This window comes from Dermacentor variabilis, chromosome 7, assembly GCF_050947875.1.
Source record: "Dermacentor variabilis isolate Ectoservices chromosome 7, ASM5094787v1, whole genome shotgun sequence".
Classification (NCBI taxonomy): Eukaryota; Metazoa; Arthropoda; class Arachnida; order Ixodida; family Ixodidae; genus Dermacentor; species Dermacentor variabilis.
The window spans coordinates 79,228,945-79,246,072 of record NC_134574.1 but is presented as its reverse complement, the minus strand read 5'-3'; the positions used below and the strand labels follow the sequence as shown (position 1 = coordinate 79,246,072).

At 44.9% G+C, this 17,128-nt stretch overlaps 1 protein-coding gene across 1 annotated transcript in view; it reads right to left on the bottom strand.

The window, feature by feature from the left end:
* Positions 1-563: 563 nt before the first annotated feature.
* LOC142587554 (uncharacterized) overlaps positions 564-17,128 on the bottom strand; it is a 28,279-nt gene continuing 11,714 nt past the window's right edge. The window contains exons 2-5 of the mRNA XM_075698659.1: positions 14,227-14,356; positions 6,799-6,944; positions 4,750-4,882; positions 564-1,050 (exon numbers count right to left, since the gene is read on the bottom strand). Coding sequence (XP_075554774.1) covers positions 792-1,050; positions 4,750-4,882; positions 6,799-6,944; positions 14,227-14,356 — 668 coding nt within the window. The 3' untranslated portion in view covers positions 564-791. The remainder of the gene's footprint in view (positions 1,051-4,749; positions 4,883-6,798; positions 6,945-14,226; positions 14,357-17,128) is intronic.

Here is a 17,128-nt window from a genome sequence, read left to right as displayed (position 1 = left end):
ATGAATGACCTGAGTTATGGCCTGACGACAGCTTAACAGAGAAGATCGACGGAAACAGGAACACTCGAAGATGCACGTTCAGGCTTTTTAAAAAGTGTCGCATACTTGATAAAACTTGTCGCCAACTTGATAGCGCAAAAGGGGCAAACGAATAAAGCTTCATATCACGCAGGTGATGCAAAGTCAGAAATACTGCAATTCACTAGAAAATCAAGTAGGTAATAAACGTAGTTCCCCCCTTTTTCATCTACTTTTCGAGAACCAGGCATAAAGATCGTACCGACTCACCTAAAATATCAAGGTGTCTGGGTCAATCAAGAAGTCTCGGTTCCACTGTTTTCACTGTACTGCATCTGTGTATGGCCCAGTGGCATTTACCAGGACTGTATAGAGGGCTATAAGGTGCTCTGGTTCGTTTACGTTAACATTTCAATACTATTTATTCCTTAAGTATATTTTTAAAGGTGTATGTTCCTTCTTTTGCGCTATTCCATGCTATGATGCAATGTGTTAGTGTGCCGGTGATCACTCTAGATGGCTCAATAACCAAAGTGACTGACCTTCCAAGGCTACCAACATGGCTTTATTTATTTGTGAACTTTTGATCTAGCTTCTTTGCGATAAATTTATGCGCTCAATTAACTATATATAATATATACGCCGACGATCACCACGGCAGTGTCCATCCTATATAGCAACGATGACGCGCTGCGTTTCAATTGCGAGTGAGTTGCGTGTTCTTTCTTATCGCCAGCACAAAGGCTTGAGTGTGAAGTAAACGGAGCCACATGTTAGCTTCTACGGCTGATGGAGTTGGCAATCTCGATGACAAGCTCGACGTAGCCGTCGAACTTGGGGTCTTTCGGGCCCAGCGCTGGCAGCTTCGGCAGAACCTTGCATCCCTCCGATCCCCTTCCGTAGTTTCCACACACCAGACTCAGTGTCTCGCCGAACACCTGCTCCACCAGGTTTAGCGTGAGCTCCTTGGCCCCAACGTCCTCGCAAGGCGCCAATACTGACTCGAGGCAGTCGACCAGTTCACCGTACGAGCTGCACGGAAACGCAAAGCGGTTAGAGACTCGAACGTCCGGATGGGTCTCGGGTGAGTTCATCGAATTGCTAAATTTCTTCAGGTGGAAGCATTGTCTAAAGACGCGTGAACGGAATACGTGTTTTGCTGGGCATTGGCTGCACTGAAGCTAATGACGCGTCTTGTTTTACATTGGCAACAAAAACTCAGCTAGAATTACCACAAATATATTTTTTTTTGTGCAGGGACATTTTTTGAAACAAGTTCGTTCATAAAAAAAGGAATTAATATATCACGAAAAAAATTTACAAATCAGTACATCACCCGCTGAAGATGGCATTATCGTGTAACCTGCATCATGTAAAGCATGAGAATTTGTCTGAAATGGCCAAATTCATGTAATCTGCATGATTCTTAATTATAGTAGCTCCAATAGGACCTTTAATAAACCACGTGACGGGTGCAGTGCATGGCTACATGTATGGTATGGACTAATACAACATACTTTTCTTCTTTAGGATTGTAGAACATATTGAAGAAAATTGAAATGAAAGCGAACGAAAGAATAACTTCTCGCCGGTGGGAGCCGTACCCACAGCCTCTGCATTACGCGTGCGTCGCGCTACTAATTGTGCTACGGCGACGCCTATAAATTCGTTCGTTAACTTGGGTATTTATGCTTACTAGATCTAGCCTTAGGATTGTTAGCCAGCGCCACTCAGAGACAAGGTGCGCGCACGCAGAACATCCTCTTTTGCTCTGCGATTTTTCCGTCCACTTTCATTTCCCGCTTTTCTTGATAATTTTCTACCTTCCAATTTAAACCACAGTTACCTCCTCCAATGCATTCCTTGGCGTTATTGTTTTCTGGCTTTAGGTGGGCATGATTACTAAAATCGAGCCCCTCAGTCCCCCTTTTTCTCTGGTTTATTCATTGCCATGGTCTTGAATCAGGCAGCCTTGATGTCAATAGGTAGCATGCGAGGTTTATTAGCCATGTGCCTGCTCTCCTGTGATCACGTGTGAAATGACACCGTCAGGCAATAAGTGATGTTCCTCATACGCCCACCTTGGCTCTGAGTGGAGCTGGCAAACACTCCCAGTGTAAGATTTAGTAAACATAAATACCCAAGTTAGGTGACGTATTGATAGCCGTCGCCGTAGCATGACTGTTGGTGCAACGCAAGCATAATGAGGAGGTGATGGGTTCGGCTACCACTGGTGGGAAGTTATGATTTCACCCACTTTTATTTTCCTTTTCTTCATTACGATCGCCACTCCACTTGAAACCAAACACAACTTCCCGATGCTTTCCTTGGCGCCATCGTCTGCTTGCTTTGTGCGGTCATGATTAACAAGGCGAGCCCCTCAGTACCCCTTCTTTCCTCGTTTTTTCTGCTTTAGGCACTACGAAAAATATATTTTACAGAATTAGATATTTCCTAAAATTTTTGTCAAGCTCGTGCTTTATTTTATTTGGTTACAATTTTCACGAAATATAGTGAAATGTATCAGGCCCCAAATAAAAATACTTGTATTATTAACAAGTTTTACCAGTCGTCTTTACGTGGAACTTATCTGGCAAAATCGGGATGGTGGTGTAGCTTATTTCCCCGCTTCCGATGCATTCGAACATTAAAATTCGTATCCGTAAAAGTTCATCAAATGAAGGTCGTTCTCCTTCAAAACCCAAACGAAATACTGAAAAGCATCAGGTTTTACTCAATAATTTACTAGAATTGCTTTTGTACGAACCAATTTTAATTTTTTTCACAGGAATTGTATGTGTCGTGATGTTGCCACGTATAAGGGAGGGTGGTCCCTTGGGCTGAGAACAACGTGGTGCTTTGGCCCTAGCTCGGTTTTTTATTTGGTCATCTGCTTTGCTACTAGCCTGGCGCTATGTAGCAGCAAAGCAGACGAGCAACCGGACTCAAGCGAAGCTCAAGCATATATATATATATATATATATATATATATATATATATATATATATATATATATATATATATATATATATAGTCGGGTGTATTGCGTACCGAAGCCACCATCAGATCACAAGTCACGACGTAGGGCCAGTGACCTCCTATTAATTGTGACCATGTTGGGTTGTTTATACCGCAGCAGCTAAGTACCTGTACAGGAACCTTCTTTTCGAAATTTCGCAATATTGAACTATTTATATAAAAAATCGGCGAGATAAGGGAGAAATATTTATCTTACAGTCACTACATCACCGTTTTTTCTACCATATCTAACAAACCTCCTAAACCTTTGTGCAGTGGTCGACCAAAAACAAATGTCTCCTTCACTATGTATTTATGTAGGATGCCCTGAGCGAAAACGTCCTCTTATTAGAGCTTTAAAATCGATTCGCTATGCTAAATTTCGAACTATAGGCAACAACACTTAGTTTGGTTTTGTAGCTTTTTTCTTTTCCTTTTTTTTCTTTTTCCTTCTTCTTTCCGTTGCGTTGTTGTTTTTTTCTTTTATTTATTTATTAGATTTCAGGTTTTTCTTTTCTTGTTCTTTTTTCGCGTGTACCGGTTTCTGCTGCTTCTTCTACCAACTCTTTCAGAGACACCAAAACCCACAACCACCAGCGAAACAGGTAATAGAGGGCAGCTGGGCACGCCCTGTACACGCCGGCTGATACACGGCCGTTGACACGTGATTGCCAGACAGCCGTGTCCCTGGCCTTGTGCACAGCACTCTTTTATTCTCAATTCGACGCCCTCGCCACTAACACACCGTCGCTCGTTGCCGCACCCACCCGCCTTACGCCATCTCCCCTTTAGAAGAACTCCACCCAAACATGCTGTGGCGAGGAAAGCAGATGTCGCCTTTAAGAAGACAAATCCACTTGTCGAAACGTTGGCTCCTGCTTTCACTTTGTTCTTCTTTTGGTCATCCGCGTATTAGCGAGTATTAGAATAGCGTTTGCGAACGAACGTAAAAGCATCACGTACGCAAAAAATAGCATTGTTCTCACTATTCACGCGGCATACGTCATTGGGGTACTGCGGTTAACTTAGGCTACGTTAAAGTACCGTTATCTGGTGTTTTCGACGTAAGTAATGTTGCGTACACTAAAGAATAGCGTTGTTAAACATGGCGACACCCATGGCTCTCTCTTCGGTAAGAATATTGTTGATGGCTAAGCTGCCCCAATAGTTGATCGCCAGTAATTGTTGAAATTAGCTTTCAGTTCCTTTGTGATCACATGAAACGTTAGTTCAGAGCATAGAGTACGTCCAATCATGGAAATAATTCTGTCATTCCGGCGCCTAAGAAGCCTAAGCGAGATACGCCGGCACAGAAAAGAAAGGATTGTTCCTAATGGATTGCTTTGGCTTGGATTTGTTTGACACGATATGAAGATGGCGCCTTGTCTTTCAGCGTCTTCTTTTACGTTTGCGTCCCGCTACGTTAGGTTAGATGTCTTGATGGAATTCGCAAAGTATTGTACCCCAAAGCTGCTTGCATTTAACCTACCGAAGGCGACAAGCGCTATTATAAAACTCTCTAATGGACGTGTGGTCGCCTGCTATTCTCTCCGCGGTCCGTAACACTCTGCTCTTACTTTACATTATCGCATGCAGTTCAATTGAGCAAACATTGTATTTTCGGAGTTACAATGCCCTTCAGTATTTGCACTCCGTGGTAATGTACCTTTTAACAGAGCCTGCACCCCGTAGAATTGAATGCCCGACACTCACCAGCATGCGTAGTCGATGGTGTTCTTTCCGGGTGCCTTGACAACGGCCTTCTCAAGATTGCCATGTAGACCGTTCAAGCAGGCGTTGATCTTTGCTCCAACGGAATTCGCGCAACCAATTGCCTTTTGGAACGCTGTGGACAGCACGACATACATGCAAGATTATGACGTGGTCCCTTTGGGAATGTAAACGTAAATAAATCTAAACAAAGTGCGACCATGACCACTACAAAGGCAAAGCACTTGCATTACTTTTTTGTTTGTAGCGCTCATGGTGAAATTGTGTTTATTTGTACTAGAAGTAAGCGAGTGGGGGGAGGGGCACTGCAAGCTGTTTCGCATCAGCTGCAAGGCGTCGAGAGTGACATGCGCACACAAGTTCATGTGGTTTCTATAGCGATAGCAATTTTAGGAACACTCCAGGCTCATTTCTTTTGTGGCCGTGGCGTTCCGTATAAAGTCTAACGGTGATAATCTCATCGCCGCGCGCCGTATGCTGTACGTGCGACTGAAAGCGTGCGTGGGTAAGGCGACGATGTTTCCTGCCGCAGTCTCGTGCGCGCAAGGGAGGAAAGCAGGGAGGAAACGCGCCGTCTTCCATCGCACGCAATGCACCGGGGGGGGGGGAAGGTGAGGGAGGGGGGTGCATTCTACTCTGGCGGCTGCTGCTTATGGCCCGACCGCGCGCGCCCTCTATTGAAAGCGATCTCCGATGTGGACAGAGTGCGCCGAGTGCTGATACTTTCGTGTTCGCTGTGTTCTTGCCGCTTAGTTCGCGTGGAAGCGAGAGGCTGCACAAAGGACAATTCGCTCGCTGCTGCTGCCGCTCGTTCTCATTCCAGCGTTTTGACAGTGAGTGTGCGCGGTCATCGAACGATGTATGGTCACGTTTGCATGTGCATGCGTGGCACCATGCCTATTAAGTTAGTGAGCGTATGCTTAAAATTTTGCACGGCCGATAAAACTACAATCTTTAATTATTATTGTGGTCTACTAAGTTGCTATCGCAACCGATGCCTCGACTTTCGGGCGAACCTGCGACTTCTTTATTCGGCGTGTACATGCGCTACTTATATCCCCCCCCAAATAATTCGTATGTGCTATTTCGAAATGTGCATTTACAACACCTCTTGTAATACGTCTTCTAGAGGGCCAGATTTTGTAGGTTGTCTAGCATCAATATGTATGAACCTTTCGCCTATCAACTTTCTCACAATAGTTTTACTTTAAGTCTTGCGTGAATGCTAGCTTTGCGTCCCCACTATTTGCTAACCGGCAACTTACACGCCTATACATTGGCACTGGTATAATTATATTTGTTTTCATTGGCATTTTGGCGCATATTCACAGGTTCCCCGAACGCATTTTTACAAATAATGTATACCAATAAAAGTGAATTTTTCTTTCTTCATGAGCACATGCAAAGTGTATGCACAACAGTGTAGTTTCCTGAATCTCTGTTATCTATAAAATACGCTAGCCAACATGTATGTTAAACGAAATGTCTCTTCTAGCGTGATCACAACTTTTGTAAAGCAAATCGATATATCTATACAGAGGAAAACTAGCCATAATATATATATATATATATATATATATATATATATATATATATATATATATATATAAATATATATAGGTCGTGAATAGCGTGCGTAGTACCCGCGAGTGCACCACTTCAGAATGCAATTTGTTATGTGCTGTACTTGCTGCAGCATAAATGCGGATTATACCCAAAACGGGGTACCCGTAAGAATGACACGAAACACCAGTGCGCTTCAGACGAGATCACCTTGAATGGGCGTCCTCAATGAAAGTTTTTTTTTTTTCAATGGCGTCAGTTAAATGACTGGTAAATGACATCAGAAAGAAGATAGCTTTTGCGGGTGATTTAGTCTCTGCTAACCTGCGTTCCGTCTAGACGTGAACTTGTGTGTCACACACACGTGACGAGACTGCTGCCATTCGGTGATGCTATGTGCGTTATTCGAAAGCTCTGACTAGAAGCCCCACCCCATCTTTATGATAACACATCAAAATACTTCATTACCTTCGTATGGTTTAGAACCGACAGTGCAGGTGGCGTCAACGTTGTCCTGGAATGCCTCTAGGGCCAGCAGTGCCGCAGCCCTCGGGATGCCTTGAATACACTCCCTCGCAAACTGCTTGTTGCACTCAAGCTGCCGTATGTATAGCCTCAAAGAAATAAAAAAAGGAAAGAGCATAACAACAAACGAGCTTCTTGTTAGCCTTTCTGGCATGGCATGTTACTTGTATGAGAGTGTACCATATTATTATATAGCCTGGATAAAACACTGTCATATATTCTATATTTAACTGCATAAATAAATGAAGAGCGCCGTTCTTGTTAACTTATTAAGACTTGAATACAACGGTTCAGCATGCTTCATTCTGAGAAACGTTTCCACCATTTGGGGCTTATTTTCTCTCTAAACAAAAACCATCAGCTGCCTTGTCTGCCTTTCCTTTATTTTAAACTCTGCGCCCGCCCTTTTCCTGTGAGGAATCGCATGCGTGTTATCAGCGCGGCATAGATTTATTGGCAGGAGAGTAGCAAGCGAAGGCTTTTCAAGAAAAGAAATGGAAGCAAGATGGACGGCGAATATTATTTGTGGGACAAAGTACACCGCGAAGTGCGTAAACATTTAGGGGTTCAGTAGAGGCCGCATACCTGTCTTAAAATTGCGCGGTAAAGAAGAATAATTATTCAAGCCTATGACTATCAGAGTGGAGTGACGATGACTGCTGAACTCAATGAACCTTAAAATTTACCCATTGTATTTTCTAATTGTCGTTTTCTTTGCCAGGGACGGGCACCGATGTTTTACTCGTTGCTTTCACGGATAGCTCACGTTATGCGTTGCCGCAGCAAACACATTGGAATATTTTTATTCCTTGCAGCAAATTTTAAGGGTGAACATCTGGAAAGTAGTGGGTCTGAAGCTGCGAGATAAACTCACTAAGGGAAAACCTAATATACGTGGCTCGCGGTCGAAGAAGAAGTGAAGCCGATGATGTAATCATGCTTCTGAATTTACGCTCACTATGCAACCGTTCACACTATTTCAGTTTACCCTAGAAAGGGGTGGTGGCATGGAAGCCGGTGCGATTGGTTTAAGCTCAATACTTTTCTCGCACACAGGATTCGGACCGCCTTTGCGATCGGACACTGGCGCACTCTCACCTCAGGTTAAGCCATCAAATATCTATTGAACGCGCTGACGTTGTAGCCAGCAATAAGGGCATACACGGAGAACACGCCAAATTGTCTGCAATGTCTCGGATGCCAGTCACCATAGATTTTTGTGTGTGGGTTTGTGCGCTTCCTGGAGAGTGAATGCTGCCCCAAGTTTGACTCTGTGCAGTAAGGTGTCATGGCGCCATCTTGATCGTGGCGAAAAGCAGATCTGATTTTCAGCTCATCTGAGAAATAATTAGTCCTCCAAATAGTCTCAAATTACTCAGCGCCACCTGCGGGCGCTCCGTATCTATAGCAGAAGAGAGCAGTGCTTGTAGATCAAATCTGCAAAGCGCAAATGCTCACTGCACCAACGCGTTTGTGCTCAAATTTTTGTGCATCCGCCCAAACGTTGCCCGCCATCCCACCGTAATTAGGAATCAATTAAAGTGCTCTTCAGTGCCCCGCTAAAGTTATCTTTTCGTTTACAAAAGAACACGTTAGTTGGCGAGTTCTTCATTTGCCGAGTAAGATGTAGGCAGCACTTCGGAAGGAAACGAAAAACCATTCAGCGGCATGCTCTACTGCTGCATATGATTATTGATTGGTGGCGAACCTATTATTCAGCTAGAGTTTAATATACAATGCTAGCTGCAGAGAGACACAAACAAAGGAACTAATTACTGTGAATTTACAAGAGCCGCGCCGCCAAAGACCAAGATGGAAACCAGCTCGTGCCAAATCCAGATGCCCATCTTCATCTTCCTTTACGTCATGTCTCTTAAGCGCCTGCTGTATCGTAATAGAACCACCCTGGCGGCGAAAACGCCGTCCAGGTGCCGACAGATATCGGTGGCAAGCAGAGAGTTGTAGGGCTTGAGCCTGGCGACGAGGACACTGTCACTGGCGTCCGGAGCAGAGGACATTGCGGGGTTAGCTGAAACGATTTCGTAGGTGACTTAACTGACATGATGAGTTACGCGACATGAGTCTTTGTAACAAGAGAAGCGTTTCTCGCAAAGGCTTACTCAACGGGAAAGTAACCATAGCAGCACTAAAGCGCCCGGCGTTATGTGCACTTCACTGTAACAGAGGTCACATCGACGCTTCTGGTTCTCTTGTGACACTGATAGGCGGGCGCGTGCGAGCTGTAGAGCGTAGTCGGCGCGAGCGATATCACATCATGGGGATATCGTGATGCCGTGACTGCTTCGATACAATATCCATATAATTAAGCAACAGCATAGTGACATGGCCACTATCCAGAAAAAGAGTTCGACAATATCTGCAGGAGGTAAAACGGCTTAAGGTACTTGTGGATTCAGTTTCCCATGTAAATCTACAGCAAGTCAGTCTCGCTTATATTGTCAGTAATCTTGAGCGCTTGAAACTTAGAACCTTAAGGCACGTGAATGGCAGTGGGCCGCAAGCCATGTACTTCCGTCTGTGTGCCGATCGCAACTGTCTACCCCCAATGACCAACCCACACTGACACTTTTGGAGTGCATATGTTTCACTTTTGGATTATGGTCTACAGGGTGTTCAAAATTAAGATTTGTGGTTTTCTCAAAATTAGGCACTGGGAGGCACGCGAAGAACACCTGTGCAAATAAGTTATGTGGCCAGGGGGAAACTAAGTGAGACGATTATTATCGCTGTCAGCAGCCCAATTACCTAAATTAGAATAATTAGATTTTTGTTGACTGCAGTAAGTGAGTATGTTTCCATTGAAAAGTAAGAGGCAGCCGTGTTTCTACATGTGGAAGGCGTTTCTAAATGAGGAGGGCGTTTGATTGGTCTCTTCAGACAACCCTGCGGGTCACCGCCCGATGCTTGCGTCGGTGTTTAAGCATATTTGACGTCAGGAGGCTAGAATAAGTGCGTATTGGAATAGTTTTACGTTATAGGGCCCCCGCATACGTGCTTACATGTTTTGAAGTGCATAAAGTTGATAGCAACGTGGGTGGAAAGGTCTTCAAAAGTGGTTGCGAAAGGTGGTGCCCACGAAATGGACAATGCACATATTGAGAAAAAGTGGGGCACAAAGTGCGAGCTACACAATAGCGTCCCCCGAAAAAACAAAAAGAAAGGTGCCGGTCGGAAAGAAGTTGAACGCTCAAGTAGCGGGTAGTCCATGTCGCTGTGTTGGCTGCGGCAGCAGATGCCTGCGTCAGCCGATTGCTTCGCAATGCAAGTTGCTCATTTTCATCGGCAAGGGTCGGTTATAACAGGTGGGACGTTCTGTCCAATGTCTTTGCACTGCTGGTTGTCGCGTTAATTATTCCAGCGTATCCCGACATGCAAATTTTATTTCTGTTCTTGTACGAGAAGGTGAACAGCTTGTCTTCGGCCAGTAAAGTCGCCCGTTCTGTTCACTCACTTATGACATGTTTGTATCGGCGTCAGTAGAAGCCTATTGGCCTCCATGCACACCAGCTACGCGGTAGCCAAGACATTGAGGCTTGCCGTATAGCCGGCAGGGGAAGCACGGCGCGTACCAGCGCACACTACCGGTGAAAAGCGGCCATATTGAATTTTGCTAAATAAGAAACTGCATATCCTGCTTTCTGGTTGAGCAACGCCGTCTGGCGTCCACCTACGTAAGTTCCATGAGCTTCCGCTGGTTATTTTTGTACCACTGTGAAAGGTACAGTTTTCCTTCTCTAAAGGTGGGGCCCATTGCGCAACAGTTCTCTTAAGAATCGGTTTGCCCTGGCTGTTATGTCACTTAGGGATAGAGTGGAATGTGGCGGCGCGAGGAAGACCAATCAACGAGCGGCATTCTGCCGGAAGGCTCAATGCCGTTTGCTGCTCCAACAGGATCCTGTTCTGCCGGGACGGACATTTTCTAAATCGTACTCTAAATCTCTATTATATTTCCGTCCACACATCGCAGAACTTCGGGAATCTTGCCATGGTCAAGGAATCCCTTCCTTAACTGCGACTTTCGCTCAGGCTGTGGGGAAGAATCCCACCCACGTTTTTTTTTTCTTTACCTACAACCGTGATGGCCTCGGCGACGGCTGTAATGATGCCACTGACTGACTGCGACAGCTCAATCCCTTTTTCATTCCCAACGCACTGCTGAAACCTTCCAGGGGCACAAAAAAAGAAAAGAAAGCTGCGCGCGCAGCACCTTTGTCACCGTGTCAGCGCCAGTAAATCTTTGTTGTCCGAGAGATTCTTCCAGCTCTTCGCAAAGCCATCGCACTGTGTCTTTCGAGAGCGTGAAGTGCCTCTGAAAGCTCTTCCTCGCCCATGCCGAATGCTTCGCGCCATCGTCTTTCACCGGCACTCGCCAGCAAAACAACCAAGAGGGCCGCCATTTGCCGTCTCTGTCTCGTCTCGTCAGCCGGCCCGAGACTCGCTGGCGGCCACGGTTGCCTTAGTAACCCTCGCAACGACGTTGGTGACGAGTGCACGCCACCCTCGAGCGAATCCCTCCGCTCTGCGCGGACGGCGGGATTCGCTTTGCAGACTGACAACCCATGGGAAGACCACAAACATTTGTGGTCGCGCCCACCGGGAATAATGCCGGGCCCATCCTGCGGCTCGTGCGGCCGAGCTAGTTCGCGAAGCGGAGCAAAAGCGGTAACGTTATGCCGCCGACGCCCAGCGAAGACGTCGGCATGAGGATCCGGCTGTTCGGGCCCGCAAGACAGGGAAGCAACAACGCTGACATGAACATGAACACCGGGCCGCACATTTCAGCTTCGCTGCTTTACCATCTGTACGAGGTGCACAAGCGGTGCTTTTCTTTTCTTTTCTTTTTGCTTTCTGTGCCGGTAGTTCTAAATGGAGAGTTTGTGTTTGCTGCGCTGTAGACGAATTCCCGAGTTATTTGCTCTACTCGTACAAATCTTCGTGCAGTGGGTTGCATTCATCGCATATGAAAGGACCATGCATGCGACGTCATTGTGCTGGCTTGCGTCAGTGGTTCATCAGAGAAGATGGACGTGCGGAATTTCGGTTCCCATGTTTTTGCGGCGGGCGATAGTTTTATACCTTAAAGACATGATCGTCATCGTCTGATTCGTGTTTGTATGTTCAGCATGCCCAAATCTGACGAGGGGACAATTTACAAGATGGAGTGATCTCCGACTCGGTCGGACTTCAACGTGACTTATATACTTAAGGCCCCAACGCGTGCTTTGTGAATGTCAATTGTACATGCAGCTGTCCTGAACCTCATAATTCCAGGAAAAGGCTGGAATGTGCTACTTTAAGGCTTACTTGGGCACACACTTGCTGTAAAGGAAAATAATTAATATATGCGCACCTGCCAGCACGTTTGCATTGTGCCTCCTTCCAAACTGGCTCTCCTCCCTTATGGTAACATTTCTCATGCAGCGCAATACAAATAATCTTGTGTAGTGGCTAGATATGTGATATTTTCATCATGGTTTAAAGCAATATTTCAGAGATTTGGGTGTTGCAGTGTGCTGACACAGGTAAAAACTTCCACTTTAATTTTCTTACATGATGATTGGTATGTAAATCTATTTCTTTAATTTCTGCTTCTGTCAGCTAGGGTCCAATCTTTGTTTCACCTAATGCTGGCAGCATTGCAAAAGCTGCACCTTTTGGCACTCAAAAGGTTGAACAGGCATGTCCTCGGAAACCAGTGACTCCGAGGATATTATTGAGAGCGTGTCTTCCAATTAGTTTTCAAGTTTGCACTTAGTCTTTTATTTCTTGCCGAAGGCTGTGTCTTTCCTAATGCTGTACACAGTTTGTGAAATTGGGTAAAGAGTGTTATCATTTTTGCAAGCCAGCGTAACTAGTCAATGACGTCCTGCTGAGTTTTACAGATTGGATATCTGTTCAATTGGCATTCACCTTTTTGTACTGTATCGAAGCGTATAAATAAGATTGAGTCCTACAAACATTCTGTGGGCTGCATGACAGAGCCCACAGAGAATGGAAAGGTTTCACTCAACTGTTTTTGCATCAGCAGAGGTAGTTAAAGAACTCCAGGTGGTTTATCAAACCGAAGTCCGTCACTACCGTTTCCGTTATAATCATATCTTGGTTTCGGAATGTAAAACCCCTTAATATGTTTTCTTCGCAGCACCCGGATGCCTCACCTGGTGCCTACAGTAACATTCGAAGTTACTACCCTTCTGGAAGCAACAGCAATCCATGTGCTGCTTGAGTTGTCTGCAATCGACAAAGATAGCAATATTTCTGCCCTGGCCACGCATAGTTACATGTACTGGGCATTTGACGTTGTTTTTCCGCCGAAGACAAGGTAAAATTTGATTTAATATGCAGCATGGTTTGTGCTCACAGCGATGTGCGGCCAACTGCACTAGTGCTTGTGGCACACATGTTGTTGCAGTGAATAAAATGTGTTCCTTTGTTGCAATTTTGTCCACATTTCGCATTGCAATTACCCAAGCAGCGCTCAGCCAAGCAGCTTAAGTCGTGTGTCAAGCGTGTGAAAAACTTGTCCGAGATAAACATTTAACCTCATAAGGAGTAACGAGAGATATGGAGGGTTGAACAGTTCATCCACTGCGGAGTAACTGGAATGTTAAGCAGTTGCTCCTCGGAGAGTAACTGCAACAACCAACAGTTAGTCCTGATGGGGCAATTCGGAAGACTAATATTTCATCCTTCAGGATGTAACTGGAGGTCCTGAAGGTTCATGTCCAAGAGACTAACTGCAAGGAGACCAATAGTTCATCCCCTTGTCATTCCTCCCTAAAGAGACTAGTGGTCGTGGCAGCGTAGTTAGACCCTCAAAGGACTAACTAATTTGCTCTCGTAAGTGCCTTTTGGCTTATAGTGTCGCTTCCACAGTGATGCAAGGAACTAGTGAGTTTGAGTATAGACCTCTTCAATGCCGCCATTTTCGGCTGCCACCGCTGAATGATTTCTTAGGAGAAATTAGAATTGGAACATGGTTGCCCAATAGATGGGCTCTGACGGAACAGCTTGGGGAACTTTTTGCTTTGGAGATGTCAGACGGGGCTATGCTGATGAAATGAGATGCTGTCACACCTCATTTGTCCGTTTATGTTATCCTGAGGCCATTCAACTCATTATATAATAATAATTTAGTCAATGATTGGAATTGTGCTAACCTTCGAGCCTCAGTTTATTGGTGTGGCTTCGTACTTGCAATATGCATTAAATAATGGCATGGCTAAAGATAGGACAACATGAAAACTACCCATTATTCTACCTCAGGAATCTTGATCGCTAACAAGTATCACGTGTTCACTGAACCATACTAACTAGCGCGTGTAAGTGACTAGATACTTGCATACTCACTCGCAATTCTTCGCGAATGGCGCCCCCGAAACTTCCAAGTGAGTGGTCTTTCCATAGGGCAAGAAGTCATCACCGCAAGCCCGCAGAGTATCCGCTTTACAGCCGGGCTTTAGCTGGGCCCAGCACGTACCTGCAGAAGTCAAATGGGAAACATACACGTTTTTGCGCTGACAAGAGTTGACTGTTCAATGTCCTTTACTATGCGCGTTCGTGAGTCAAAGCAAGAAGAGAGCTTTCAGCACAGGCCAACACGACGACTAGGTATTTTGGAGCAGCACAAGGGATCCACGTACGAAGTTCTCATCGATGTGTTGACGGTCCTAATTGGCTTCTTCAGTAGCACGAACACTCCATTACCGGTAGTCCTTCGCACAACGTCAGTGCGCACGAGAGCGTCACTTCTGCATTAAGTACTTGTGGCCGCATCAGAAGGAAGCAAGATATTGAGGACTGGCCCACAGCCAGACCAAAGGCAAAAAGGGTAGTAGATGGCTGTGCCGTTTTGAGGATAATTATAGCCGAACGTAACGAAATTCAATGCAGTCTTTCAGTCTCCATAAACATCAGAGATGTATACAGCACGAATTTCAATGAGCGTACGGTTCAGATAATCGGTAAGGCTGCATCATTGGTCATGATGTGCTGGCGGTGAACCGATAGTGATAATGAAAATGAGGGCGATTCTTCAGCATATACATGCTCACGGTGGGGGATTTGCCAAGTCCCACGAAATTCGAGTGGATTGACAATATGGACATCGCATCCTGGACATTGAATCACTATATAAACTGCGACTATCAGAGCTTGCATATTCAGATTTCAAAATTGATCCACAACTCTTCTCTTTGAGGTATACCAAACATGAATCCCACTACGAGTTTAGGAGAACCAACTTCATCAAGTTTAAATGCAGGACGAATTACGGTACGCAAGTGTTAAATTGGTAAATTCCTAATGTGTTAAACCTTTATCCTGCTCTGATTGACTTCCCGGAAAACTGTTCCTCTTTGCCTGCTTTCCGAAATCAGGCAAAGAGATCTTTCTTAAATCATGTATAAACCAGTTGAATTTTTTTCATTCGTTCTTTTTTGTCAAGTGAACATATTTGTCATGTGAACATATTTTTTATTGTTATTGTTTTATTGTTTTTATTGTTTTATTGTTTTTTCTTGGTCAAGTGAACATGTCTGTAGGTATTATACGCTCCTAAGTAGACTGATTTGAATGTACAGTGCATGTATATTGCTGTATGTGAATTGTTATATTCTTCCTGTAAAAAAGAATTGTACTTCGAAACTTACCATGTCGTAACTGTGCCTGCGTGAATTCAGGGTGTCTAGGGCCTAGTCAGGTGACCACGTGTGTCACCTTTAGCCCTCTTCACCCGGAGAACTGTATATTGTCCAAATTTCAATAAAGTCAAGTCAAAGTCAAAGTCAACTTATGGGACAAGATTATTATTCATCAGATAATTCGAACCAGATTACGAGATCATTACACAAAAAACAAATAAAATAGTGATCCCTGATTTGTTGACGCTGGAAGGAATTGTGAAATACTGAACGAACTCGTTAAACTAGACATCAAGGAGCCGGTGAAATATGTTTTTAGCAATATGAGTTCCTTTGAGTACAAGAGATGTGCAGAGATACGGCACTATATGTCAGAGACCCTATTAGCCATTTTACACATGTTAAGCATAAACAAATGAAAGTAGTAGCTAGTTTGTCTTGTATTTCTGGGTGCGGTATACAAGTAGTGGATTCATTTGGCTTCGCTGGTTTCGGTTTCAAGAAGGCGTTCGCGCTGTATCAAAACAAAAATATAGATCTGACTTCTCCAGTCAGTGGCACAACAACGCTAGGTCGCGCAGATGGAGTCGAACATCTGTAGAACAGTGCCCGGGAAGATGTCTGTAATTTCGGTTCTCTTAATTTTATTCTTCTATGGCGTGAGTTGAAAGTCCGCAAGGTTCTCCATTTATGTACACCCGTGAGAAAAAGTACACGGTCTAAGGATTGCCCAATAAAGGCGATTTTTATATGTGCCTTTGAAAGCAACTTGAAATTCACAACTGCAGTCCATACTTGGCATTGTGAACTTACCAGTGTACTCGACAATTTAGGTTTATGCATGTTAGTTACAGAGAAACTTAGATTTTTAGGCGACCCCGTGGTCTCCGCACTTTTGCTCACGGATGTACATTCTAAAAATAGTTGCACCGTTTGGGATGTATATTTGCCACACAGCAATAATCGTCATGTGTCTTGCCCGCAGTTCCTTTCTTTAATGATGCGCTCCCGGTACTTCCAAGTCACGAGTGGCATGCGTGTTATCAGCTACAATGGCAGTAGCTCCGGAGGGTCTTGCGTCGAAGTGGACCGCCGCTCTGCGCAGCTCCAACCTCAAGACACAAGAGCGGGCTGTCCAGCAAGCCCGAGAGGCGGCGACGAGGCAAGGCCTCGAAGTTCCCTCATGGGAGACCTGAGTCCGGGTCGTCAAACTTGCCGGATTCAAAATAAAGTTACTTCCATCCATCCAGAGTATTCTCTACAAACTCTAAAAAAAGTTTACACCCTTTGGGTCTTGTCCCCAAACAAGAATTGTCGTGTGCCTTGTTTGAGTTTCCTCTCTTGAAAACTCGGCGCTCGCTACTTTCCTGTCGAGAAGCTGTGTCAAGTTGATAACGCGCAAGCCGTTCATGACAATGAAGTGCAGGGCTCGCAGCGTTAAAGCAAGGAAATACGGGCATCGCAGATGACGATTATTGTTTGGCGACAAAATACGATCCAAAGAGTGTAAAATTTTTTTAAAGTGCAGGAAAATAATGACCACGGCGTTCTCAAGAAAGGAAACGCAAGCGAGACAGATGGCGATTATTGTTGTGTGTCAAATATACACC